At 36.9% G+C, this 26,471-nt stretch overlaps 2 protein-coding genes and 1 long non-coding RNA gene across 3 annotated transcripts; 2 read left to right on the plus strand and 1 right to left on the minus strand.

The window, feature by feature from the left end:
• Positions 1–459: 459 nt before the first annotated feature.
• LOC133736222 (clathrin light chain 1) lies at positions 460–3,341 on the minus strand. Its single transcript, XM_062163668.1, has 3 exons — positions 2,841–3,341; positions 1,523–1,676; positions 460–1,367 (listed from the first exon to the last, which is right to left on the minus strand). Exons 1-3 carry the CDS (start codon positions 3,263–3,265, stop codon positions 765–767), a joined length of 1,182 nt encoding a protein of 393 aa, XP_062019652.1. The 5' UTR covers positions 3,266–3,341; the 3' UTR covers positions 460–764.
• A 14,334-nt stretch (positions 3,342–17,675) lies between these two features.
• LOC133707679 (uncharacterized) lies at positions 17,676–20,275 on the plus strand. The gene is made up of 3 exons (XR_009845253.1): positions 17,676–17,817; positions 19,114–19,241; positions 19,384–20,275. It is a non-coding gene; the product is annotated as an uncharacterized LOC133707679 (long non-coding RNA).
• Positions 20,276–24,576: 4,301 nt separating this feature from the next.
• LOC133726828 (uncharacterized mitochondrial protein AtMg00310-like) lies at positions 24,577–25,173 on the plus strand. Its single transcript, XM_062154470.1, has one exon. It carries the CDS (start codon positions 24,577–24,579, stop codon positions 25,171–25,173), a length of 597 nt encoding a protein of 198 aa, XP_062010454.1.
• Positions 25,174–26,471: the final 1,298 nt, after the last annotated feature.

Below are 26,471 nucleotides of genomic sequence, written 5' to 3' on the forward strand. Positions count from 1 at the left end.
GTATGTAGCCCATGCTGAGCTTCTAGCCTGGCCATCCGGTCTAAGCCCAGTCCAGGCATCCTATGCCTCAATCCTGGGTTTAGTCTAATCCTCTACCATATTAACCACCATATTAACCATCCAGGTTGACAACATGCACGTGCTTACAGAAAATCACCACGGGCTTTCAAGACACTAGAAAGTACTTCAGAAGCATGCCGGCGTAGATATTTCAAAGAGTGGTGATATGAGCTGATTAGCTATCCTTCATCATACAACAATTTAGCCCGGAAGGAAGACAGTCATCCTATACCAATCAGAAGGCAAAGATGCAATCCAACTTGTGCAAGAACTTGACCATAAGGGTGTCAGGGGTGTGGTTCCACTAATAATTCCTCTGCATCTTTGCTTAAAATTTTCTACAACATTGTTTATGCACTCTTTCACTATTGGAATGATTGTGTAGTCTCAGCTCAAACTATACCTTGCCTTTCAACATATATTCAAACTGATGGTTAGAGATGAACAAGTACAATACCCAAGTATTAGGAAGCCAAACCATAGAACATATGCAATTTCAAATAGCTAAGTAGTCAACATAAAAAGAGTGAACACAAAAAAGTAGTTCACTTATGAAGCTAACCTACAAAACCCTAAAGCAAGTTGGAAAGAAATCTCTGCAGACTGTACACTTCATGCTGCAGACTCTGGAGCATCAATATATGACTGTGCTTATTCTTCCTGATGAGTGAAAATAAAAAAAATTAAAATAGCAGGATGTAACATCACTCTTTAAGGGTTGGCCTTGCATCAGCGAGTTGCTCACCCTTGGGTTCTAAAGGTTGCTCACCTTTGGGTTCAGCAGGTAGCTGACCCTCATGTTCACCAGTTTGCTCAACTTTTGGTTCAGCAGGAGCCTTTGGTGTTGAAGCATCCTTTGTACCATTATCAGTAACACCTTTGGAAGGTGAGATTGGTGTTTTTCCAACTGCAGTTGGTGTATTTGTTTTTTCATTCTTTGGATCCTTCCTTTCCTTTGTGTCTTTCCCTTCCTTTCCATCATTTTCGTCCTTTGTGTCTTTCCCTTCCTTTCCTTCCTTTCCGTCCTTTGCATCCTTGCCATCTTTGGCAGGTGTCGGTGGAGGAGGCATCATGTGTGGAGGAGGGGTCTGTTTTAGCTTCAAAAAAATTTGGCGCATTCGTGAAAGATCTGTAGGTTTCCCAGGTTTGGGACCCTGGATGACAACGATTGAAGGCTTCTTATCAGGATCTTTTTTCCCTCTCTTCTTCTCAATATTAGGAACCTCTCGAGGAATGAGCTCCGCTATTGCTTTCCAGTAATGCTGGTCAGTTTCTTTGTGGAACTTTTCTTGGTTGGCCAAGTACAGCTGCAAAGAAAGTCAGATTAATTTTATCTCTTAGATAACAAGCAAGGAAGGTGGTTATGTTTGCAATTGCGCACAAGAATGTGTGTAAAATTGGGAGAGACAGATAAAGTAGGTAGACAATGATGAGTCTACATTAGATATGTTCTCAGTACTACCTTCTCTCTTTCTCTATTGTTAGCTTTGTTAGATTCACAATTGAGCTTCCTTTTCTCATAAAAGGCCCGTTTAAACTCTTCAGCTTCTTCAATAATCTGCTTTCGCATCTCTTTTTCTCTTTTCTCCTTTTCCTCAAGATGAATGGCATTTAGACTGCAAGTATGCATATCCAATGGTTATTATTTATTTATTTATTTTAATCCCTTGATGGAAACCAATGACCAGAAAAAAAAAAAACCAAAAATTAAAACAAAGACAAAAGGATCAAAAACAAAAGTAATGATCTTTTCTTCCAATATTGGTATATAATGCTAATGAACAAACAACCCTTCATTCCCTTATATCTTTAATTCAGCAACTATAATACAGAGATATAAGAGCTAACTATGTTGCATTGCCTAGTGATAAAGAAAATAAGCTGAGTCTACACCTTCAAAAACCCTTCATCCATACCTCAAGATAATAGTATATATTGGAAAATTGGTTCTAAAAAAATGAAACACTAATTTTAGATTCTAAAGAATATTAATGTCAATTAACCAAATGAAACTATGGCGGAGTTAGATTCTAAAAATGCTCATACCTACCAACTAACTTGTAGTCCAATGGTATTTCTCTTTTCTTTGTTGGAAGAGGTATCAAGTTCATGATAATCCTTATCACCATTATCACAAAGTTTATAGCTTATAGGTTATATAGCTTTCCTATCAGCAAACAACATCATAGTTAAAGTTTATACTAGAAAGTTCCATATAAGAAATCCAATAAGGGATGTTAAGCATTTACAACCAGATTGAGAAATTCACAACCTAATATCTTGGCAATTAAGATGACAAATCTCTGCCCTTAGTTAAAACAGTACTAGAGCTAGTTGCTTAGTGTATATATTGTTGACTTGAGTAGTTGTAGTAGCTTATTCAATAATTTATTAGGCTTTATATATCAGAGAAGCTGTAAGCAGTAACAACTAGAAGAGAATGTGTTTTTCTTTAATTGAGTTTGCAATGAATATTGTGTGAAGTATCTCTTCGTCATTGCATCCCATCTTGGTATTCAACATGCTATTATTTGTGTAACAAAGGTTGATATCATAAGTCCGCATTCATCTGCAAGCAAATTAAGGACTAAACAAAATCCATTTTATGTTATTATATATCCACCCAAACACATTAAATCACAAGAAAACGCAATCCCGAAATACAGGGACAAGATCATCCTCACAAATCAGGATCTAAACAGATCATGTAAAGTGCCATTGGTTAGAGAAATGTCCACGGGCATAACAAGCATACATTGTTATATTAAATAAGAACTCACCGGCGCCACTCACGGCGTGCAAAGCCTTCCTCACGCATTTGTTCTGGAGGCGGAAGCACCGGCCCATCGGAAGTGAAAATGTCACCCTCATTATTACCATCTGCATTGCTCTCAGAAACCGCCGAATCAAATGGCAACGCGTAGTCATTGGGGTTGGGGTTGGAGGCTTCAATTCCAAACCCTCCTCCTCCGTAGGGGTCAGGTGAGTGCTGCTGCTGCTGCTCGTTGGGAAGAACAACATCGTCATGAAAATCCGAGTGGAGTGGTTGAGACGGAGGTGGTGGGTCGGAGGAGGAGAAGTCGACTTGGGTGGGAGGGTTGAACGACGAGTCGTAGCCCATGTAACCATCGTCATTGAAAGGTTGAATGGTGGGGGACAGGTTCTGGGGTTCGTCCTCATTAGGAAATGAGTCGAAGGACGACATCCTATAATGAATTTGAAATTTCCAATCTAAACAAAAAGGGGTCAGTAAATACAAGAAGAAAGAAGAAGAATGAGGATTTTGTTTGTGGGAGATTGAGATGAGAGATCGTTGTGTTCGGATCCAGAGCGCATGCGTGGCATTGTTGTAGAGATCATCACTCTCTCTCTCTCAATTACAACAACGTGTTCACGTTTGGTTAGCATGCATCTACCATCAAGAATCTCCTAAATTAATTATTTAGGGTGTGGCTATATCCACCCGCTTATTTTCTTAGTTCACTCTACAAGCAATTTTCTTCCACTTTTACCCCTAAAAACAATCACATAACAAACCTATAATAAAAATAAAATATTTATATATAAAAAAAACAATGTACAAAACTCTACGTCACTATTGAAGTTCAAAACCCCGTTGCAGAATAAATATGGACCGCTGCCGACTGGCTCCCCCGAGAAAGACAACAACTAATTTCTTCTTTCATCTCTTACATTCTCTCCATGGATCTCTCTACCTTTAGTTTTTTTTTTTTTGAGATAAAGATAAAATTTTATTCCTTAGATTAAGTCAATACAAGCATGTGAATGATTTTGTGTACTCCCAGCACCCTCCCTAGGCGCAGAGGTATGTGAGGTACTCATATCCCTAATATGAAAATCGGTTAAAGGCATATCACTAGCGATAATAGACATGATAGAAGACATGGACACAAGATGGTGACAAGTTAGCCCCCCCACTGCTGAATAAGGGTCAAATTTCCAAAACCTCGATCCAACCTTTCTTTAACATTAGCCTCCCCTACCCTTTTGTTATCCCAAGTGAACTTAGAGCAAGTAAAAGCAAATTCATAGAGCCCACAATCTTCAACCGCATGCCGGAAACCATCAATTTGACGTTAAGACCTCATCAAAGAACCGTTTTCTCATGAAAATCAAGTAGTTCATTAAAATCCCTACAACAGAACCATGGATCCGAACTCTCCCCCCTCAGTGATCTCAACAAATCCCAAGATAAATGTCATTGAGAAGTTTTAGGATGGCCATAAAAGCCAGTAACACGACATTTCTTCTGATTCTTCCAAGTCACCAATACATTAATAAAAAAGATACTTCACGGAACAAATGAAACCGAAACTTTATTATTCCACAGAAAACACAACGCTCCACGAGCTCCACTATTATCTTCGTTCCTCCCTACACAAAGGACACCATCCATTCCTAGCCTTGTTTTCAACTTCCCCATTTGAGCCTCAGTCATCTTAGCCTCAATAAGAAAAATTAAATCCGGCCTGTGAACAAATAGGAAGTCATTCAAATCACGGAACGTCCGGGCCCTTCCCATACCTTGGACGTTCCAGCATAAAAGCCTCATTGCTCGTGGTGGGGCAGATCCACTGCACCCACCACTTCAGTAACATCCGTATTAAGCATTACTTTTTTTATCTGCGCCTATTCCACTTCCATGCAGTCAATCAACTTACGCTTCCCCATGTCATTATTCGAAGACATAGCAATTTCCTTAGCCCTCCGATTCGACATTTACGAGCAGAAACCTTCAATTCCTTCTATCCTTCACCTCTCGCCGAACAAACACCTTGAAAATTCTCATGTTCGAAAGAAAGCTGGATACCCGAGTTCAAGACACCCTGTGAAGTTTCTTCAACACCACTCGACAAATCTGAGTCATGTCCCTCTTAACTACAAACCATAGTAGCATCTGAAAAACTAGCCTTCACATAATTTCCTATTGTATCAGTGATACGCTCAAAATGAGTGCCAATTTAAATCCTAAAAAATCTCATCATTATTATAGCATAAGTAGGGATCGTTCACGCTGGGGATTGAAGGTACTCATATGTAACACGAAATCAAGAAGAAGAATATACAATTCATACGAAAATAACAAGTATTTATTTACATATATTTCGGCAATTACAAAAGGAATTAGAATCCAAGTCAAACACAGAATCCAAATTAGAAACAGATTAGGAATCCTACTCCAAAACAGATACATAATACAAGTCATAGTCAAACTAGGAATCCTAAACACACAAGAAATACTAATCATATACAAAGTAGGAAACCAAATCCATATAGAAAATAAATTCTAAACTAACACAAATTAGAAATCAAATAACACAAACACGAACAACAAATCCTAAACAAACTCTAACTACACAAATACAAATCCAACACAAACTCTAACACTAAAACGTCACAAACACAATCCTAAATTAATTTCTACGATTCAACATGTTACAAATTAGATTATTTACAAATTAAGTTAAGAATTTCAGATTATATTTACAAGTATACAAATCCTAAAATGTTAACAAGCAAGAGCACTTACCAAAACGCAAAACAAGAAACCTAAAACACATATTTACGATTTTAATTACCTAAGATCAGATTATTATCTTGTGTTATTTACGATTTCTATATTCACAAAACCTAATTTGATTTTACATATATACAAACACAAAAACGCAAGAACAAGGGGGATTTTAAAGATCAAAGTCGAAATTTTCAGAAAACAAAAGAACATAAAACGATTTTATTTACAAAGGTGGGAAGAGAAAAATCTTTGAAAAACAATTCATCAACCACAATTCAAGCTCAATTTACTACATGCATCCTTAAACCTTTACTAGTTATCATGGAACGTCATCAACCAAGAAACAAAGTTAAAAGCAAACAATGTCCCTTATTACTCTTTTCTTTACTTAATTGATTTAGCAAAGCACCAAAACAATCTATTTTGAAAACATGCATCACACAATCAAAGCAACCATGCGGAAATCAGATTTCAAATCATTAAGTTCATGTGAGTTAAGTTGATAATCATGCAAAAATCCAAGTACCCAAAGCAAGTCAATTCAATGCAAGAACAATCTGATTTCGACTCAAAGCAAGCCTTTACTACTTATTTGAATTAGGGTTACAAAGCATAAACCTAATTACTAGCTCTAATTACATGCAATTACTCTTATGTTTCGAACCAAAGAACAAACACATGTAAAAGATATTAATCAAACAAAATCAGATTATCATTCCACGAATTCGGCAACCAATAAAGATCAAGAACGCATAAACGATTTTAACATTGAAAAGAACATCAAAATTGCATTCAAAAATCATATTGTTAACTCATAGTTTTCAGTTTACACATAGAAAATCTAAAGCAGAAATTCTATCAACAATTACACATAACCATGAGAAAGATGAATGGAAAAGCTTATGAACAACCCTTAGTCACGTCCCAAAGATCCAAAGTAGATCAAAGGTAATGGCACGGCTAGCTCCTTGAAAATTGTGAAAAACCTGAAACTAGAGAGAACACAAGTAAGAATACGAAATTGTGGAGAAAGTATGGTGTCCGTTGACGTCAAATATGTTGTGTATATATAGTGAGACGTTCAAGGCTCTCCAATTTCAATTCTACTTGCTTCTCTCTCAGTTTGTATTGATCCAGTCTTTCTTTTGAATTTTCTGATTGGTTGACACATCCTTGGACCAATAAAGTAATTCCACATCATTAAAGCTGCATCACCACTTCAATTCGTGTTCAATATGTACTCTATGGGGTGTTGGATGTCACATGTCTCTCTAGAACCTTCCAAGTATCACAGCAAAATAAAGTAGAATGCAACTCGGACTCCTATTGTTGGGGACATCCTTGAGTATGAAAGTGTTTGCAAATTTATGGATGATGTGCCCTACTCCCAAGATTAGGAGGTCAAGTTTTAGTAAAGGGGAAAAGTAAGAGTATCGTATCCAAGGGATTGAGTAACTCTACCCTAAGCTAGATTACCGCAAAAATAAACCTAGAAAACACATGTAAAGTCTACATTTTTACAAGTTCACAACCTTAGCCCTTTGGAAGCTAAAGATCATGAGGATGGTATTAACAATTGTGGTAGTGAGCGGCTTAGTTAATTTTAAGGATTAAATTCAGTTTACCCCCCTAAGGTTTGGGGGTAATTTCATGTTAGTCCCTATCCTTTCAATTTAATTAGTTTACCCCCCTAAGGTTTGGGGGTAATTTCATGTTAGTCCTTGTCCTTTCAATTTAATTAGTTTACCCCCCAAGCTTTCAAATTTCAATCAGCCGTGTCCAATTTCTATTATTCCGTCCAATTTGGACCGTTAAGTGTGACTTTTGAGGGCTAAAATGGTCATTTCAAGACAAAAAAAAAACTAAAAAAAAAAAGGAATTTTTTTTTCTTTTTTTCGTTTTATTATTTTTTTTTTCTGTTTTTTTTTTTAATTTTTTTTCTGTTTTTTTTTAATTTTTTTTCTGTTTTTTTTTTCCATCTTTTTTTTTTTTATATATAAATTTTGTCTTCAACCTATACACCACAAGTTATAATAGGTTTATTCGTTTATAAAAACAAAAAAATACTCTAGGTGGTTGAAAGTCTCTCGTTGATATATGATATTTATGATATATCTCCGATAAAGAGAAGAATTTTAGGATATATCCCCAATAAAGTGAAGAAATGTCTGTGTAAAATTATTTTTTACAGATATTTACAGATAAAGTGTAAAATCATTTTTTACAGATATTTATAGATAAAGTGTAAAATCGTTTTTTACAGATATTTCTTCACTTTATTGGGGATATCTCCTAAAATTCTTCACTTTATCGGAGATATATCACAAATATCGTAGATCAGCGAGCGGTTTTCAACCACCAAGAGTATCTTTTTGTTCTTATAAACCTATTATAACTTGTGGTGTATAGGTTGAAGACAAAATAAAAAATGAAAAAACAGAAGAAAAAAATTAAAAAACAAAAAAACAGAAAAAATAAAAAAAATAAAAAACAGAAGAAAAAAAATATTAAAAAAAGAAAAAATAAAAAAATTCCTTTTTTTTTTTATAGTTTTTTTTTGTCTTGAAATGACCATTTTAGCCCTCAAAAGTCAGACTTAACGTCCAAATTGGATGGAATGGACACGGTTGAGGAGAATTGACAAGCTGGGGGGGGGGGGGTAAACTGATTAAATTGAAAGGACAGGGACTAACATGAAATTACTCCCAAACCTCAGGGGGGTAAACTGAATTTAATTTTAATTTTAATTTGGATAAAGAAAATTAAATGCATAAAATAAAATAAACAAATAAAAATGTAGAGACTAAATCAATGAGAAGAATAGAGACTTAGACATCACACCTAACCTTACTCATGCACAAAATGTAACCCATACTTGATGTACTAACATGCTTTGACAAACTTCCCCTTAGTGCTTCGGTGAAGCTACCAAGAAACCAACTAATCATGCAATTTAACAATCTCTTTTGAAGCAAAGCTAAATTACACGACCTTTATATCATTCAAATATTCCGGATCCTAAATGGCCTATGGTGCCGTGAGCCTAAATTCTTCCGAAACATAAACTCACAACATCATACTTTAATTTCAAGGTAAGAAATTCAAGCAACTTAGTTATTCCCGTAGGAATAAGCTAAGCCACCACCTATTTAGCTACACATGCTCACGAAATCAAGAGTTTATCAAGTTCATGTTTCCGATTCATTAATTTCCAAAAGCATGCTTCTAGGTGATAAATCTATAAACACACTTAGAATACATGAAAGTATAGTAGCCAAAAGATTCGAAACATGCATAAACATCAAACCACAAGGAAATTTACATTATTTGCACATAAGTTTGGCTAGAGCTAGCCGTAGCCTCAAATCCAACTACTCACAACACATGTTATAACAAATACAAGCCATGAACGTACATCAAATTAAAGAGAGAAGGAAGAGAAAAGAGAAGAACTACCCAACCTCCCACCTAGCTCTCAATGATGTCAAATGATGAGAGAATTGCTTCAAGGTATGAGATTTTCGGTTTTTACAACCCAAAACACCATACACATCCACAAAGCTCAAGAACAAGGAAGAACAAGGGCTTGGATATGTGAAAGCAAGTGTTGTGATTGATTTAGAGTGTGTAGTAACTTCAGTTTTGGTGAAACCCAAGTGCCTACACACCTATTTCTCACACAAACTCAAAGAACTATGTACAAAGTATGAAAAACTAACCTAAAACTAGAGAAAAGAGAGATTTTGATGCTCCAAAATGAGGGAGCCAAGGGGATGCACGGTTTTGGAAGAGAGAAGAGGCTATTTAAAGGCCAGCGCAATTCGAATCAAGGGTGGAGATCAAAAGGAATCAATGGTGAGATGTGATGGACAAATTTGTAAGCCCAAAATGTGGATCTAGTTTTTGACTCCACATACAAATGACCTAGGAAGCCCATAGATATTTTGATGGAGGAGAAAAAGTAAGGGTAGAAGGGTCATTGTGTAGGGGAACAAGGTAATAAATGAGAGACAAAGATGTAAGGTGTAAGAATGAGGCCACTTGTCATCTTTCAAATTTTGAATTTCAAAATAACCTAGACCTAAAGTCTTCCCACCTAAAGTGTCTAACCCTAGTTAGCTCTTCCTTATCCTCCACATATGTTCTCGGCTGGCCAACTTGGCCGGAAATGTCGGGAATCCGGCGTTGACCACCATTGACCCATTTTTTGCACGTTTGCGCACTTTCTTCTCCTATGTTCCTTCAATTGAAAGGTAGAGGACTAAGGATGGATTTCGGAGAGAAGAAGCATGGCAGAGAAGATATTTATATGATCAAGCATGATAAGTTTGAATCTACATGGAGGTAAAGGAGTTTCTAGGTTTGGGAATGGTTTATGTGATTCTAATGGGGGAATTGCTTGGTTGTTTAATGGTTAGCTTGTGTTGCTCCCCCCTTCATAGCAACTATAACTCTTAATTTATAGAGTGGCAGTGGCTTAGGTTTAGGGTCATTGCTGTTTCTATGTTCCTATGAATCTCGCTGCTATAATCCCAGAAATCCCGCTGCTGTGATTCCAGGATTCCCGTTGCTGTGATCCCAAGAATCGTGGTTTCAAGATTTGCTGCTGGAACAAGGGAAGTCAAAGATAGAGAATTGGCTTTGTGTGGAAGAATGTGATATAGTACTTGAAATGTCTAGTTTTAAGGAAAATAATTGAATGTTGGGTAAAGAGGAATGTTAATGTAATTGAATGGTTTTTTTTGGGTTCTTTCTTCTTCACTTACCCATAGTTAGAATCGGACTATTAGGCTTGAATTTTGGTCCCCAAGTCCAAAATTACCAACAAGCCTAAAACTAATAATGGGCCTTATGCATTTTTGTTACCTTCCACGCCACACCCGTTCTTGCAAGCCCCAAATGCTTGAATGTGGCTGGGGTCCATATGCGCGGCATGATGATTGTCGGTATGATTTGCTTATTGGGCTCGAGATATGAATTGGGCCTAGTAGTTGGATTTTTGGGCATCAACATTAGCCCCCTTGATTATATGGGCCATATTATCAAATTATGAAATTGAGGCCCAATAGCTAATCGTAAAATTTAATAGTGTTTGCTTGGCTTGTCTTGCCTTTTTCGAATTGAAACATTAGTAGCTCCACATCCAAACGAAGGAATAATCAGTATCTCTTTCCTTTGCTGTTGGTGGTTAAGCTCTTCCATCTTTGGGAATTTTGGATTTTCCCTGGTGTGAGTTCTCATCGTCAAATTCTCCTCTTTCTTCTGTTGATATTGGAGTATGGATTAACATGGTTGCTTCAGCAGGACTGGTTAGGATTTTTCGTGTTGTAGCTGTTGTCGATATCCCTTCAAATTCATCGATTGCTTGTTGTTATTTCAACGTATATTGGTTTGCTACTATGATTGCTTCCTTTCTTGTTAGCTGTTGTGATTGAATTTGAAACCTCACAATCTGTAAGCCACGTGTTCTTTTCCTTAGTCTCCTTATTCTTTTAGCAGCACAATGCATCATGATATTTATGTCAGACATCAGCATATGCGATCTATAGTATTTTGCTTGGCGTGATATTTGAATCTGTCAGAATTTCCAATTATCTTCAGATTGACTGTTTCTGATGTCTAATGCTACCAATAAGTTTCTTTTGTTTATTGCTGGGATTTGAATGTGCCCAACAATTTTAACAACTGACCGAATGGCTCTTGATATTGCATTCGAATTACTCATCGTCAAGCCCCACCAATTTCAAACTTATATGCTTTTGTTTTGTTTTGTTTGTCAAAGTAGCAGTCTTAATCTTAGCATGGTAGTAGTCGGAGTAGAGCAAGATTTCTGGTATTTGAACCATTCTAGCATTGATCTCTTCTAGTTTTGTAGCTTTGCGTTGAGATTCACGAAGCTTGCATAAAGTGTGCCTTGAACGTAGTTGCTGTGGCATGTCACAATTCCGCTTTGGCCATACGCTTGGTGCATTTTTGTGTTTTGCTTGATAACCATAGGTTGTTTTGGCTTGTTGCAACTTCTTGTTTGATATAAACAAAGTTTTCATAGTAGCAGGCTTGATGAGCTTTTTGCAAGCGCATAATTTAACCCTGAAATATCGTTAGTAGTATAGAATAAATAGGGATCGTTCTATTCCGGGGATTGAGGGTACACCTGTCATTGTCAAACAATTAAACAATTAAAATCAAAACAAAGTATAATATTCACACATATGCACATTATTTACGAATTAAAAGGGGGTTTTTGATTTTGGTTTTTCTGAAAATAAAACTAAGTTACTAAAACAATTAAACTGCAAAAACATAAAATTATAAATGGAATGCAAGAACAAAGATCAAAATCGAAACATATGATTAAAATTAATTCAAGTTCATCATTGTTCATCATAGTCATGCAAGAGGAATTGATCATGTGAAACGTTCAAAGCAAACAATTTCCCATATTTTACTTTCAACGCTAATTAATCTAAGTGAAAGCACATAGACTAATCCTATCAAACATGCATTCAAGCCCTAGAAAGCTAGTCAATCATACATGTCTAACGCATTAAGCATCTAGAAAGGTTATCAATTCAAATGTGCAACTTAGTATGAAAAAGTCCACCTAATTGCAATCTTCTTTGATTAAATTCGGTTTTTGTACAAAACCTTTACTACTTATTGATTCAAGAACACAAAACCAAAAAGTTGATTCATGTTCTTAAATTCGTAGCACCAATTATATAAAAACCCTAAAAGTTTCGAGCCCTTTAAGATTAACATACAAAAGATTTCTATCATGCAAATTTAATCAAACACTCACACATAAGCAACCATAAATCGCAAAACATGAATCTGAAAATTAGTAATTAACCATAAAATTTCAGAATTCGAAAATTGTTCAAACACATGTGTCAACTAGGGCATAACCAACGAAAATTACAAAGCAAAGGTTACAAGGAGAATCGGATTACACCGTGATGAAGATGGGATGAATGGTCTCTTGAATTTCGAAAGCAATCTTCAAGGATGGTGATGGATGATGTGCACGGCTTGTCCTCTTCTTCCTTGGCCTTGCTTGAACTTCGTGGTTGCCCTAGAGGATGGAGAAGAACACGGCTAAGCTAGAGAGAGTTTTCTGATTTTTTCTAAAGTTGTAAAACGCAAAAGTGGCAACCCTTGACGTTGAGAGAAGGGAGGAATATATAGGGGACGGCCCCTAGGTCTCCATGCCGTCCAAAACCCTAGAAAAGCTCACGGCTATTGCTTGCACTTCCACATAATTTCCTCCAATGATTTCTTGCCACATAAGCCCTATGAGGTGTCTCAACCAATCACATAATTTCCTAGAATATTTCCCTTGATTTTCTTGCCGAAATTCTTGAGATAATTTCTGATTTTCTGTCTTTAAATTCGGCCAAAACTCTTTAGGGAATGTAGGAATGTATCTAGACTTCATTTGAGCTTTTCTTGGTCTCCACCTTTTTCTCTTTCCTTAAAACTCTCTAGGGAATATCTTTGCCGTCCAAAACCCTAGGATTTTCACGTCCTCCCTTGTTTATCTCTTCCTTTTTCACGGCAAAGCTTCTAGGGTTTATCTCCAAGTATTTTCTTTCCATAAAAATAGCCCTAGATAATCTCCCTAGAAAATCTCTTTTTAATTTCTGATTTTTGGACGCATCTTCCTTGTTTCTCTCTTGCAAATTCATGGCAAAACATCTTTAGGGCTAGGGTTTGCGTCACAAACCCTAGTTCCATGGGCTTTTATCCAATTAGCAGAAAATCCAACAAGTCTTGAGAGTTTTTGGGCCTCCATGCGTCACTTCTATGCCATGTCATCTTCCAACGTCACAACACTTTATTTTCTTCATTTCTTTTCATAGTTGCGTTGGAAACTTCATTGGTAAGCTCTCCTCCATTTCGCAGGGTTTCCTGGTTGCACTAGGAAAGCTTGTTTCTTCATTTCTGCTCAAATGTGTGGACCGTTTTCTCTCATATTTGTTTGTCTTGATGTTCGCAGGCTCCTCTTTCCATTCGTGCGTTCATTTCCACTTTTTAGCTCGGAGGTCCTGAAAATAGAAATTAGTATGAGAAAATAGAAACTTACCTAATTTGAAAAATAGAAAGTTACTAAAAATGAAAAATAGAAACTTGCCAGAAATGAGAAATGAAAACTACAAGAATAGAAACTTTCTAAAAATGGAAAATAGAAACTAAGAAAAATGGAAACTTTCTACAAATAGGAACTTTCCCAATCAAAGAATGGAAACTTTCCTAAACAGAGTTTTACTAAGGAAATGACGCAAGAAATGTAAGGAAATGCAGTTAAAACGTCGCATTAAAATGCTCCTATCAAGGCTCAAATTTTACACGGCGTTCACCTATCTTCGGGTCATAGTTGTAGGCTATGCCAAATTTTCATAAAGAGGAATGCTTGGGCAATATATAGTTTTATCTTTCAGAAAACCATTGACTGGATGTGGTAGTTGTCTTTAGCTTACCATCGCTGAAATTAGCTTATGGCTTGATTTGGCATGTATCTCACTATACAAGCTTCTAATTTCTATGAGATTGATCTTCTTGCTTGGCTTCAGTTGACGATTTTGATAGTTATTGCTTGAAAGTTCACAAAGACTGCTAGGAAACTTTGCTTGCACGTAATAAGATCTGGGAATAATTGTTAAAGCGCGCATGTGGTATTATCTACTTTGTTTTCACTAGGTCATAGCTTTGCTTGAACTGTTTTGCTTGATTTCCATGACTTTGTTTTGGTATATTTTGACTTGTTTTTGTCCTACCAGTTGTGGATAAGTAACTGAGGCTTGTACAGGAGTCCTTGTAGATCAAGGGTTGTCAATTGGGAGAAGGGGTTATGAGGGAGACAATCTATGTGATTAGCTTGCAATCAGAAATAAAGAGAACAAGTTGTGAAAAGCTTGCGAATTAAGACCAAATTGTGTTGGGTACAAGAGTTTAGGCTATAATTGGAAAGAATAACTAGGTGTAAACAACTACCACAAGTCAATGAAGAGATCTTTAGTAAAGGAATTTGGGTAATGATGAGAGATCTAAACTTGCTGTCGCTTATAATAAAATAAACATAAATGATGATTTTGCTTGAGGGAATTTGTTTTTACTAGATAAATTTGGTATGTTTGTTAATGCTAGTCACAGTTTGATCGATGAGGCTCACATGCATGTTGTAATCTACAAATTAAAATGCATGTAGCTTGGCATGTAAAGTCTTTCTTTGCTTGGTTTTGATTTCTTTATTTTGCTTGCTTAGAGTTATTTAAGCATGTAGTAGCTTTGCTTAGGCATGTGCTTTGGTAGCTTGAGTTTATGGCTACCTTAAGTATTTTGAGTGATCAATTGAGAGCGATTCGATATTGAAAAGAATGGGCTTAATTGCTTGGCATGGCCCTCATATGTTATGTGGGAGATGCACGACCTTAGGGAGGAGCTTGGCATGATTTTGCATGTATGCATAGTATCATGCTTGCTTGGATTTTTTTTTTTGCCTAGCATGAACTTGTTTAAAGGCTTGGCGTGTTCCTCTTGGTCATGGATTTGCTTGGCTTGAGCATGAGCTTGGCATGATGTTTGGGTGGCATGAGCACAAGCATGGCATTAGCATGGAGTTGGCATGAATTTGAGTTAAGAGTAGGTATATGCCTGATATTGAAATCATAGCATGTGAAGGCTAGGTTCCTGAATTTATATATGCATGTATTATCTTTGATTTTTTTTTTTTTGAATATCTTGATTGCATTTGTAAACGCTAGCTTTGCTTGGGCAGTGAGGACCTTGATCACTGTGGTATAGAAGTGAGGCTTGAAGGTATTTTGGAGTAATAAGGTCTGCATTTATTGTGACTTCTTGAAATTTTGTTTGAACTTTCCTATGAGAATTTTCTCTCTGTTTTTTTTTTTTGGATGAGATTGCCATGCCTTGATCTGAATACGCATGTGTATTTGCTGATAGCAGCTTCACTTTAGCAATGAAGGAGATAGAAAACGTCATGTAACAACCTCAATCACAACAGTAACTATAGTAACCATGAGCAAGGTCTTAATCACTCAGCCCTCAAGTGTCTTTGCATAGGATTTGAGACGATATTTTGAAATAAGGAGGCTTAGGAATGAGATAAGTTCAAATTGATTTAGGTTCTTCAACAATGAGGAAGATAGTTGTAGCACTCAATTGGTGGTTGGAAAAAGCATGCTCTGATATGGGCAATAAAGTCTTGAAATTTGATAGCTGTTGCTTGGCGTGTTGCTTGGCTTCATTGCTTATTATATACATGATTATTCCATTATAACTGTATAAGCTGGTTTGATATTTGACAGAGACATGATAGTTGTAGCACTCAATTGGTGGTTGGAAAAAGCATGTTGTGATATGGGCAATAAAGTCTTGAAATTTGATAGCTGGTGCTTGGCGTGTTGCTTGGCTTCATTGCTTATTATATACATGATTATTCCATTATAACTCTATAAGCTGGTTTGATATTTGACAGAGACATGACTTGAGAGAGGAACTCTCCTAAAAGAGCATGGATAGATTGATTAGCTCTTGGTACATGGTTTTAGGCTTAATGGAAAATCTTAGTGTTATAATATTGAATAACTTATAATAGTTTAGGAAAAGTTTACAGCAGCTCATAACTCTACAAGCTGGTTGATATTTGGCGTAGGCCTGGCTTGAGACAGTATACCTTAGGAAAGAGCGTGAATAAAAGGTTAATTGATTAACTAGCTCTTGGTACTTATTTTCATGCTTGAATGGAGAACCTTGGTCCCATGTATAGTACTGAATTACTAGCAAGCTAAGGGAATGTTAACAGCAGCTCAACTTTTGGCTATGAAATCTACTAGTTTGAAAGAATGGTGGTGCAGGAACATGGCTAGGAGATCGGGTGTTAGAGTAGGTTTACTAAGATTTGTGTGTTTGACTATGGTTTTGGGTTTAAAGAAAGTTTACAGCTCATAAGTCTGTAAGCTAATTTGATATTTGGCATAGACATGGCTTGAGACAGTAAATTTTAGGAAAAAGCATGAATAGATGACTCAGGTGTTTGTTAGCTCTTGGTAACCTTTTTTTTTTTTTTTTGTCTACCGATGACCCCTTTCTTTGCTTGGCTTTGGCATGATTGAATATTCTTTGCATACCCTTACGATTCTTATGAAGTTTGATCCAATCTTCAGCATGGGGTCTTAACTAACTTGGCTTGGCTTCACTTTGAAGAAGTATCTTCAATTTCACATCTCGATCACTTTGTTTCTATAGCGGCTGAGTTGTTGATTGAATGACCATGACACACTTCTTTTGGTTTTCTTTTATAGGAGCATCAATAATTGAAAACTAGAAAACAAAGCTTCATTCCCGGCAGTAAATTCCTGCAGCTCAGCCCCCAGGTAAGAATGTATAGTGCATATGCTAACTTTCTTCGGTTCATATTAATCCCTCCAAAAGAAGCTTGCTTGCTTGCTTTGTCATTATCAAGTCATTCGAATTGGCATGAGAATGATATGATTTTTAGCTTGGAGAATTTGAGAATCTTCAGCCTTGGATATGTGATTTGGTAATGACGACACTTTTAGATATTCTTAAGCATGACTACTGATTTGAATGGAACACAACCAACTTTAACAATGGCATGAGGCTTTGCTCGTTGGCTTGTGCAATTTTTTTTTTTGTGAGCATGAAATGCATAAACCAAGTTAAGTTACAGTAAGTTAAGGGATGCCAGCAATTATTTGTGTTAGACAGTTAGAGTGAAAAATGAGACAAAACTATATTGATGAAGCAACAAGTTGGAATCAAACAGTAAGAGGATGAGCAAAATGATAAAGTAGTGGCACCGAAATCATCACTTAAAGAACCAAATCAGTATAAAGGCTTGTAATTTTGCATTGAAGTGTAAAAATAGAATAAAAGTAAGCATACTGTTGTTTTGGGCAAGAATTGTGTAGAGAGTTCAAAGAAGAAATTTAGAGTTATTAGAAAACGGAAGAGACAAAAAGAAATACACACACACACACACTTTGATTTTAAAGCCTCAAGATAGAAAACGTTTTGCTTTGTCAACCAGCAGTAAAAACTATAAAAAAAAAGACTTTCGTTTCTATTATGTGATTTAGATTCCCAGCATCGGATTTCTGCTAGCAACACATATGTGGAGCTATGAGGGATGCTTGATTCAAGTAAATTCCTTCTCTTTGCATGTTGGCGGCATGAAGGTAAACAGAGAGAATTTCTTTCTTATAAATTCTTCTTTTTCTGGTTTTGGGTGTGCTATATATAGTATTGTGAGTATGGTGTTTACAGTTTGGTTTTAAGAGTGGGACTGTTTGGGGGTATTGGAAATGAAATTGGAGCTTGGTCTCAAGAGCGTGTGTGTTAAGAGCTAAAATTATAACATTCAAGGGCTTGGATTTCAACTTGTAAGTGCTTGGTTGTATTGCAGCAATGAAGTTTATGATTAGACATAACTAGGCATGCTTGTAAAAGACTTGGAATTTTGAATATGCTTTCTGTGCTTGTGTGTTTGTATTTTGCATTTAAGACATCTTTTATGGACCAAAAGGTTTATCCCACCAGCGATCATAAGTTGACTGCTCCGGTGACTTAGAACCAAGCCTTTGCAACAATAGTTCGATCTTTCCTGGCTTGCTTGCATCACTGACTTTGTTTCTTGCTTGGCTTTGGCTTTAAAGAATTTACATTCTTCATAATCCATACATATGTTGATTCAATCTTAGGCATGGGTAAGACATCTTTAAATTAGCTTGGCTTGACTTCGTTTAACTCTATAGTGATTATTGAACAACTATGAGAGCCACCCTCTTGCTTGTTTTGTTTGAAATTTTTTTTTTTTTCAAATGCTAACTGCTTCCATGACTTGCATGAATTTGCTTGATATTGACCAGCTTAAGATCCATCGATACTTTTCTAGTGACCTATCATCACTAGTCCTTCTTGAAGATTGTTCTAGCTTGATAAATCCATGATGATGCGTTTAATATTTCAAGGTAGTGTAAAATAAGTTAGAGAAAACCCACATGCAAGTTTTGTCTATTGTGAGTTTTCTTCCAAGTATCTAGCATGAATTCTTCTCATGTATTCTTCTACTTTGGTTTGAGCTCAGGGTAATAACATATTGTTTTCTTTATTCGAGGAAGTAGAGGTCAACATATTGGTAGTTTGATTTTGAGAAAATGTATGGGTGGATATCATCTTTCAATGTTGGGGTCTGGCATGGCGTTCTAGAGGTTTGAAATAAAGATGGTAAAAGACTGATTGAGAGTATATATGCTTGGCATGTCAATTCTGGGTTTAAAATGGTATGCTTGAAGGTGCAATAGAAATGGTTAAAATTCTTGGTAGAAGTGATCTACTTGAGTTGTCAAGTGAGGATTTGGTTTTTAGAGTTGGTATAATTTAGATATGCATCTATGGCAGCATTACAGGGCTAACAATATGTGAAGGCTATGATCAAGTCGGACTTTGACTCAATATTGTTTATGCTCTTTCAGATGGGTTCATGGACGCTTGAAGAGAACGCTTGAATTCCAGCAGTGGACATGATATATTGTGAGCAATTACCATGAACTGGATCAATCATTCAGGCCCTAAGCATATTAGCATGACTACAAGAACAAGGGTAAGAAATATACAGCTTGAGTACTTGAATTGCTTGAATTTCTTAGGGTAAATAAGGATTGAGGCTACAATGATAAAGGACATACTTTGAGATGTTCTTCTTTCTGATTTCTGAATAAGTAACCCTGATTTTTTTTTCACAGAACTATCCATGGCAGATGTGTAGAGTCAAAGTGCAATTCATAGCGTGAGAGTAGTTTTTATGAGAATATCCAGATTGCCTGAGTACCAACTGCATCTAGTACATATTCTCAGCAGCAAAAGAATGAATGGTTTGAAGTGAGCATGAGAAATTTTTTGAAACAAAGAATGCTGCAGTTGAGAAAGCTGAGGCGGAATCACAGCCTAATCCCTAGTGAAGTCGCCAAAAATGTAGGGGCACTTTTGATCGGAGTTGTACGGCAGTGGAATCAAGCCCAAAATCTCGTCCCCTTTGTCTGAGTTAGCGAAGATTAGGCCCAGCAAAATTCGAAGGACTGAAAATCCTAGGTAGTGTGCTGTTGTGTCCCTCCAAGCAGCTCTTCTCCATGTTCACAGCAGTGAATTAGTGTGCAATTCTAGTAAAGGCTTGGCAAGATATGCGTGGCGTGGGAGCTAGAAAAGCATGAGTTTCGGAATAAGAAATTCTGGCAATGATTGGTGCATTGGTTGAGGTATTCGGTATAAGGGATAGGAGTTGGAAAGGTAGAGGACTAAGGATGGATTTCGGAGAGAAGAAGCATGGCAGAGAAGATATTTATATGATCAAGCATGATAAGTTTGAATCTACATGGAGGTAAAGGAGTTTCTAGGTTTGGGAATGGTTTCTATGATTCTAATGGGGGAATTGCTTGGTTGTTTAATGGTTAGTGTGTGTTGCTCCTCCCTTCACAGCAACTATAACTCTTAATTTATAGAGTGACGGTGGCTTAGGTTTAGGGCCGTTGCTGTTTCTATGTTCCTATGAATCTTGCTGCTGTAATCCCAGAAATCCTGCTGCTGTGATTCCAGGATTCCCGCTGCTGTGATCCCAAGAATCGTGGTTTCAAGATTTGCTGCTGGAAAAAGGGAAGTCAAAGATAGAGAATTGGCTTTGTGTGGAAGAATGTGATATAGTACTTGAAATGTCTAGTTTTAAGGAAAATAATTGAATGTTGGGTAAAGAGGAATGTTATTGTAATTGAATGGTTTTTTTGGGTTCTTTCTTCTTCACTTACCCATAGTTAGAATCGGGCTATTAGGTTTGAATTTTGGTCCCAAAGTCCAAAATTACCAACAAGCCTAAAACTAATAATGAGCCTCATGCATTTTCGTTACCTTCCACGCCACACCCGTTCTTGCAAGCCCCAAATGCTTGAATGTGGATGGGGTCCACATGCGTGGCATGATGATTGTTGGTATGATTTGCTTATTGGGCTCGAGATATGAATTGGGCCTAGTAGCTGGATTTTTGGGCATCAACACCTTTCTCTACCTTTATTTCTAAGGAGACCAAACCTCTAAGATGATGATCACAGAAATCAATGTTTGAAGCGGACCTAAAATTACTCGCAAAATATTTGAAGTTGATTATATATATATGCTGAGTTTTATCATTTTAAGTTACCATGAGCTATGATCATTGTTGTAAGCAATGATTGCTTTAAAAAGAAGACGTACTTCCTTCTTCTTTGTGCTGGCAAAATTCCATCCTAGACACACACACATAGAGAGAGAAAGAGATAGCCGAAATGGTTGTGACTAGAATCTGGAATTCAGTTTTTTTTTTTTGAGAAGTAGATAATTTCATTACTTATCCATGGCCAGAAGACACGTACATCATATGCTGTCTTACACCAAATGAAAACCTAGATGGTCTAAGTTGTTAAGCACATAACAGGTAACCCTCATTGGGGAACAACTTGAGCACAAAATTTAGACCTAGCCATAAGGAGACCATCCAACAACTATCTAAACCCTTTCTAGAGTAACCCTAATTGCCAAGGACCTCAATTGGTGTACAATCAGAGAAACTAAACTTAAATAGAAATAGACTGGAATCAAATGCTAGGTATCGAACAGGAAGCTTAGAGCTTTCCTTTGCCCTTGTTCTTAGGGCGAAACCTCTTGAATAGTAACAGCAGTAGGGAAAGTGAGACGCAATGCAGACTTGAGTCCGGAAAAAACCCAATTGGCCTCTGGAGCAAAAGTCCAAGCCCAAAGATTGTGAAATGGGCCCCACAGAGACCCAAAATCAGGGAGACCCGGATTGATAAGGACACCCACCATCGGGCACCCCAAGTCCTCCGTCGCCGGACTGCCGGTATTTTCTGGATCCAACGCAACCAACGCTTGGTGTCGGTGTTGGGGTTAATATCCCAGTCGAAGTAGTCTAAGAGGTCGAGAACCATCCCAACCTCGTTGTTCATCTTCGCGCCCAACCGCAGCCCAATGGTTCTCTTAGCTCCGCCGTGAACTAGTAGTGCACCTCTATCAACAAAATCCGATCTCAGCTGTCCAACGACGGTTGCGCTGTCGTACCAAAGCCACGCACCCTCAGCAGCCTCGGGGACGTTAGATTGCAGCCACATAGGCATCAAAGCACCGATCCCAGCCCTTGTAGGAGGTAACCTGGACGAGGAGATCGGGTCACCATTGTGGACGAAGCGGTCCACCCTTTCCCCGCCGTCATAGCTTTCGCGAGCCCAAAATATCAGGGCCTCATCACCGCCGCCACAATCCCTGTCAAGAATAGGGGTCAGAGCCGACGAAGGTAGATCAATGGAAGGGCAAAGATGCCCTGATACTTGAAACCTGCCGGAGCCGCTATGCGCCTCGCCGGGCAGCGAAGGCGGCGCTAGTGTCAGCGCGAGGAGACAAGCTGCTAGAGAGAATAAGGTTTTCATTTTGAAACCTGCTAGGAAGAAAAATAATTTTTCATTCAGAATCTGGAATTCAGTTAATTGTATTTCTTTATTCTTTATTAGTTAATGGTTTAAGTTATTAAGTATTTTTCATTTTAATTTAACTTAATCATGGCTAAAATAGGGTGGAACAAAGTAAATAAGTGGGTGGCAATAGCCCTACCCTTTATTTTATTTAGTGGAAATGTCCTCTTACTCTAATTCTAGGGTCATTGTTTCCCCTTATCCCAATAAGTTTTAATATTTTCCCCTTACCCATAACATACATGATTATGTTTCCTAATACACAAGTAATTCATTTTTAACCTGTTTTTGTTTTTTTGTTGACTGTTATGCCCTTTTCGTAACTACAAAGCCAATTTCTGTTTTATAGTGAGAGAGAGAGTTTTTGATATAGAGAGAGAAAGAGGCTTTGAATCTTGCAATGGAGGGAGAGCAAAGCTCCGATTCTCGCTACAGTCTAGCTCTTGATTTTCAGCTTGTGCTATTAATGCTCAATATTTAGAAGGTATCTGATCTCGTTAACGTACGTGGACACGATTCCAGAGTCTCTGTTGACTTAGTGAAGGCAAGCGTAAGCATCACCTGTCAAATAAAATACATTAGAGTTAAGAGGGAGACCGCGGTTAGTGGTCTTCGCTCCTCTAACGCCTAAGTCAGTCGATGTATTTATCATTTTTTCTGGTGGCTTTGTCTAACAACTTCTTCAGAGCTTTTATATGGTTCTTTTTTCCTCTAACTTTTAGATTCACTTGATGCAATTTATTTTGCAAACTGTTTCTTGTCATCAGTAAATTTCAGCTTCCTCCAAAATTCTTTATTTTGTTTTGCAAGGCTATCATTTGCTGCTGCCAGTTTCTTTAGGTTTTCCTCCATGCTCTCCTTTGTACATTCATCTCCAAGCACCCTATCCATATCTTGAATCAGAACTGTCATGTTCCCAGTCAACCTTACGTTTTCTTCTTCTTCAATTTTGCTAGCTTGAGGAACCTACAACCAATAGAGCAACACTTGTGTCGGTAAAAACCTGAAAGTTTTAATTGCCCCCCAATAAAATCAAGAATGATAAGAAGACACAAGTTAGTGAATACTGACCCTCAATGAATTGGGGGTCAAAAAAGTTTATTGCTCCCTAATAAAAGTGATATTGGGGGGAGGTAAACTACTAACTAGGTTTTTTTTATTGAAAGGATTATCCAAAGTTCAAGTGTGAGGTGGCTACCCTTTCTCTCTTGCCATGTAGTTAGTTTAATTGTTGTGAATGCTAGTTGCGGCCTTAATAATGCATTCTCCCCAAAACATTGATAGGATCTTAATAGCTTCATTATAGATTCAGGACTATATGATGTTTTTAGTGTGAGGTGCTTGTTAAGCCGATGATTAATGTGTTAATTAGTTTGTGTTGACTAGCATGTGGTTGTTAATAAGCATATTGTCTTATGCCTTAAATTTGTTTCACCATTGTTTATTGCACATTGAGGACAATGTGTGGTTTAAGTATGAGCTGTAAGGCTAGGTAACTTCATTCCTTTTTCTTTTCTTTATTTGTTTATCCTTATTAAAAAAAAACCATAAAAATTGAAATTTTTTGAAAAATACAAAAAGATGTTGGTTCGCTTGTGTGTTCTCCTAAAATGAAACAACCCCGGATCATGCGATCGAACTTATGTCCAATTGGATTGATTGATTTTGAGCATGTTTAGTGATTGAAGATCAATGCTTATTTAATAAATGGATTTGGCGTTTTGTGCTCACAAGCATTTAAACTCATATTGCCTATGTCATTTTAGATGCATTCATGTGGGAAAGATGAGAACTAAATTTGTTGAAACTATCTATGCCTAATTATGTGAGCCTTTGAGCCAAAAAGTGTACATACATAGTCAAAAATGCACTTGTTCTTTCCTTGTGTGATCAATTCATTGCATCTGTAATCTAGAACTTGCTCCAAATCTTTCGAAACTCTATATCAAAAGCATGAGTTCTATTGGGGAAGACCAAGCCATTAGGAATCCACCATGGCTAAATAGCTTTTGTTCTTAATGTTAAAAATTCATTAGTTAGGCTCAATTTGAGCCTAAGTAAATTGTGTTAGCCTTTTCATTTTTTCACCACCACAAATGTTTACCATTTTAAACTTAAACACTTTTCTACCCTTTCTAAGCTAATTGGTAAGCAACGTGAGTCCTAGTATTTTGGTGCTTGTAAATGGGTTAGAGGGACCAAGTTACAAAGCTAGAAGCAAGCTAAGTACCTTATATTACTTCCCTATATTGTTCTAACAAGAACAAGCGCCATTATTAGAACCTTTTGAAAACATGCAACATAGAGGAAAATCAAATATGTATTATACTTATCAAGATCGAGATGGTTAGAAAGACTTAATCAAATCTGTATTATACGTACTTATCAAGAGATGGTGTAGAAGATCATGATTGATATTTGGGACTTCCTATGTGGGTTGGAAAATCAAAAACTCAGATTTTCCAATACATCAAGGAGAAGCTCTCCAACAAGTTGGACAATTGGAAGGCAAAAATATTAAGTTGTGCAGGAAAAGAAATTTTGATCAAGGTTGTTGCTCAAACGATGCCATTATATGCAATGAATTGTTACTTGCTTCCGAAGACTTTATGTGATGATGTGCACAAGCTATGTGCCTCGTTCTTCTGGGGTGACACGAATGATAAAAGGAAGATTCATTGGAGGAGTTGGGAGAGGCTCTGTCTGACAAAGCATGAGGGAGGTATGGGTTTTAAGAATATATATGCTTATAATCTGGCTATGTTCGCTAAGCAAGGATGGAGGCTTGTTACCAATCCTAATTCCCTTATTGCTAGACTTTATAAAGCTAGATATTTTCCGCATTGTGAGTTCTGGCAGGCTGAACTTGGTCAGGCACCCTCCTTTTCTTGGCGTAGTATTCTAGCCGGTAGACCTGTTTTGAAGGCTGGAACCCAATGGAGAATTGGAGATGGTATGCAAGTAAATGTTTGGAATGATAGTTGGATACCAACCTGCCCACTGTACCTTGTTCAGAGGCCGGCATAGTCCCCCATTGAAATTGTTGCAGATCTTATTGACTCACATACAAGACAATGGATCCCGGATGTCATTCATACTAATTTTCATCCAAATGTGGCAGTCAAAGTGCTTTGTATCCCACTTAGTAGCCAACCTGCCTCGGATATGCTGTACTGGCACTTATAAAGAAGGGGTAGCTTCACAGTCAAGAGTGCTTATTGGATTGCACGCAGTCAAGTTCTACAGAATGTTCTGGTGTTGATACGCGCAAAAGCATCGCCAATTTAAAACCTGAAAAATGTAGTTGTTAGTATAGAATAAGCAGGGATCGTTCAAAACTGGGGATTGAGGGTGCTAACATGTGAGAAACAAATTAATAAAACAATATACAAGTTACGAAAACTAAAAGAACACTTTACAAATTCACACGAAAATTACAAGTTTACAAGCATGCATAAAATTAGAACAACAAGAGTTAGAGAGAGAACACATACATGTTACGAATTAGAGAGCAAAGGAATGATAGAGCAACGAAAATATACAAGTATATATATAGGCAATGCCGAAATTAGAGAGAAAACAAGTTAGAAAAGGTTTTGGAAATCCCAATCCTATTTATACACAATTACAAATCCATATCACATAGGGAATCCATATACAACAAGGATACATATTATTGACCAAGTCAAACAAGAAATCCTAAGTCAAAACTAACTCTAACTACTTTTCCTAAAAAACACCAAAGCATCCCTAAAATTTAGGAACACCTAAAAAAACACAAAACAAAATCCTAAAAACCACTAAATTAATTCCTAGAAAACACTAACACATATATACTATTCACGGAGTTTTAAAAACATTTTTTATTTTTTATTTTATTTTCTAAGTTAACATGCTACCTAAAAACTCTAAGTTAATTTTAATATTTTACAAATATACAAAAACACATAACATAAAGATGGGGGGGGGGGGGGGGGGGGTTTGAAGATTGAAAACAGAAATTTTCGAAAACATTAAAGAACAAAAACGTTTTATTTACATAGGTGGGAAAAGAAGGATTTTTGAAAATAATTTGTCAAGAACAACATATTCATGCATCCCTTAATCTTGTTAATTACCATGGAACATCATCAACCAAGAAACAAAGATCAACGCAACCAATGTCCCTTATTTTACTTCCCTTTACTTAGTCAATTAAGCAACGCACTTAATCCAACATATTTCAAATGCAGGTATCACACAATCAACGCAACTCATGATCTCATGCATTCGAATCATTAAGAACAAGTGAAAGTTTGGTCAATGAACATGCAAATTCAAGTACT

The sequence above is a fragment of the Rosa rugosa genome, chromosome 1, assembly GCF_958449725.1.
Source record: "Rosa rugosa chromosome 1, drRosRugo1.1, whole genome shotgun sequence".
Lineage (NCBI taxonomy): Eukaryota > Viridiplantae > Streptophyta > Magnoliopsida > Rosales > Rosaceae > Rosa > Rosa rugosa.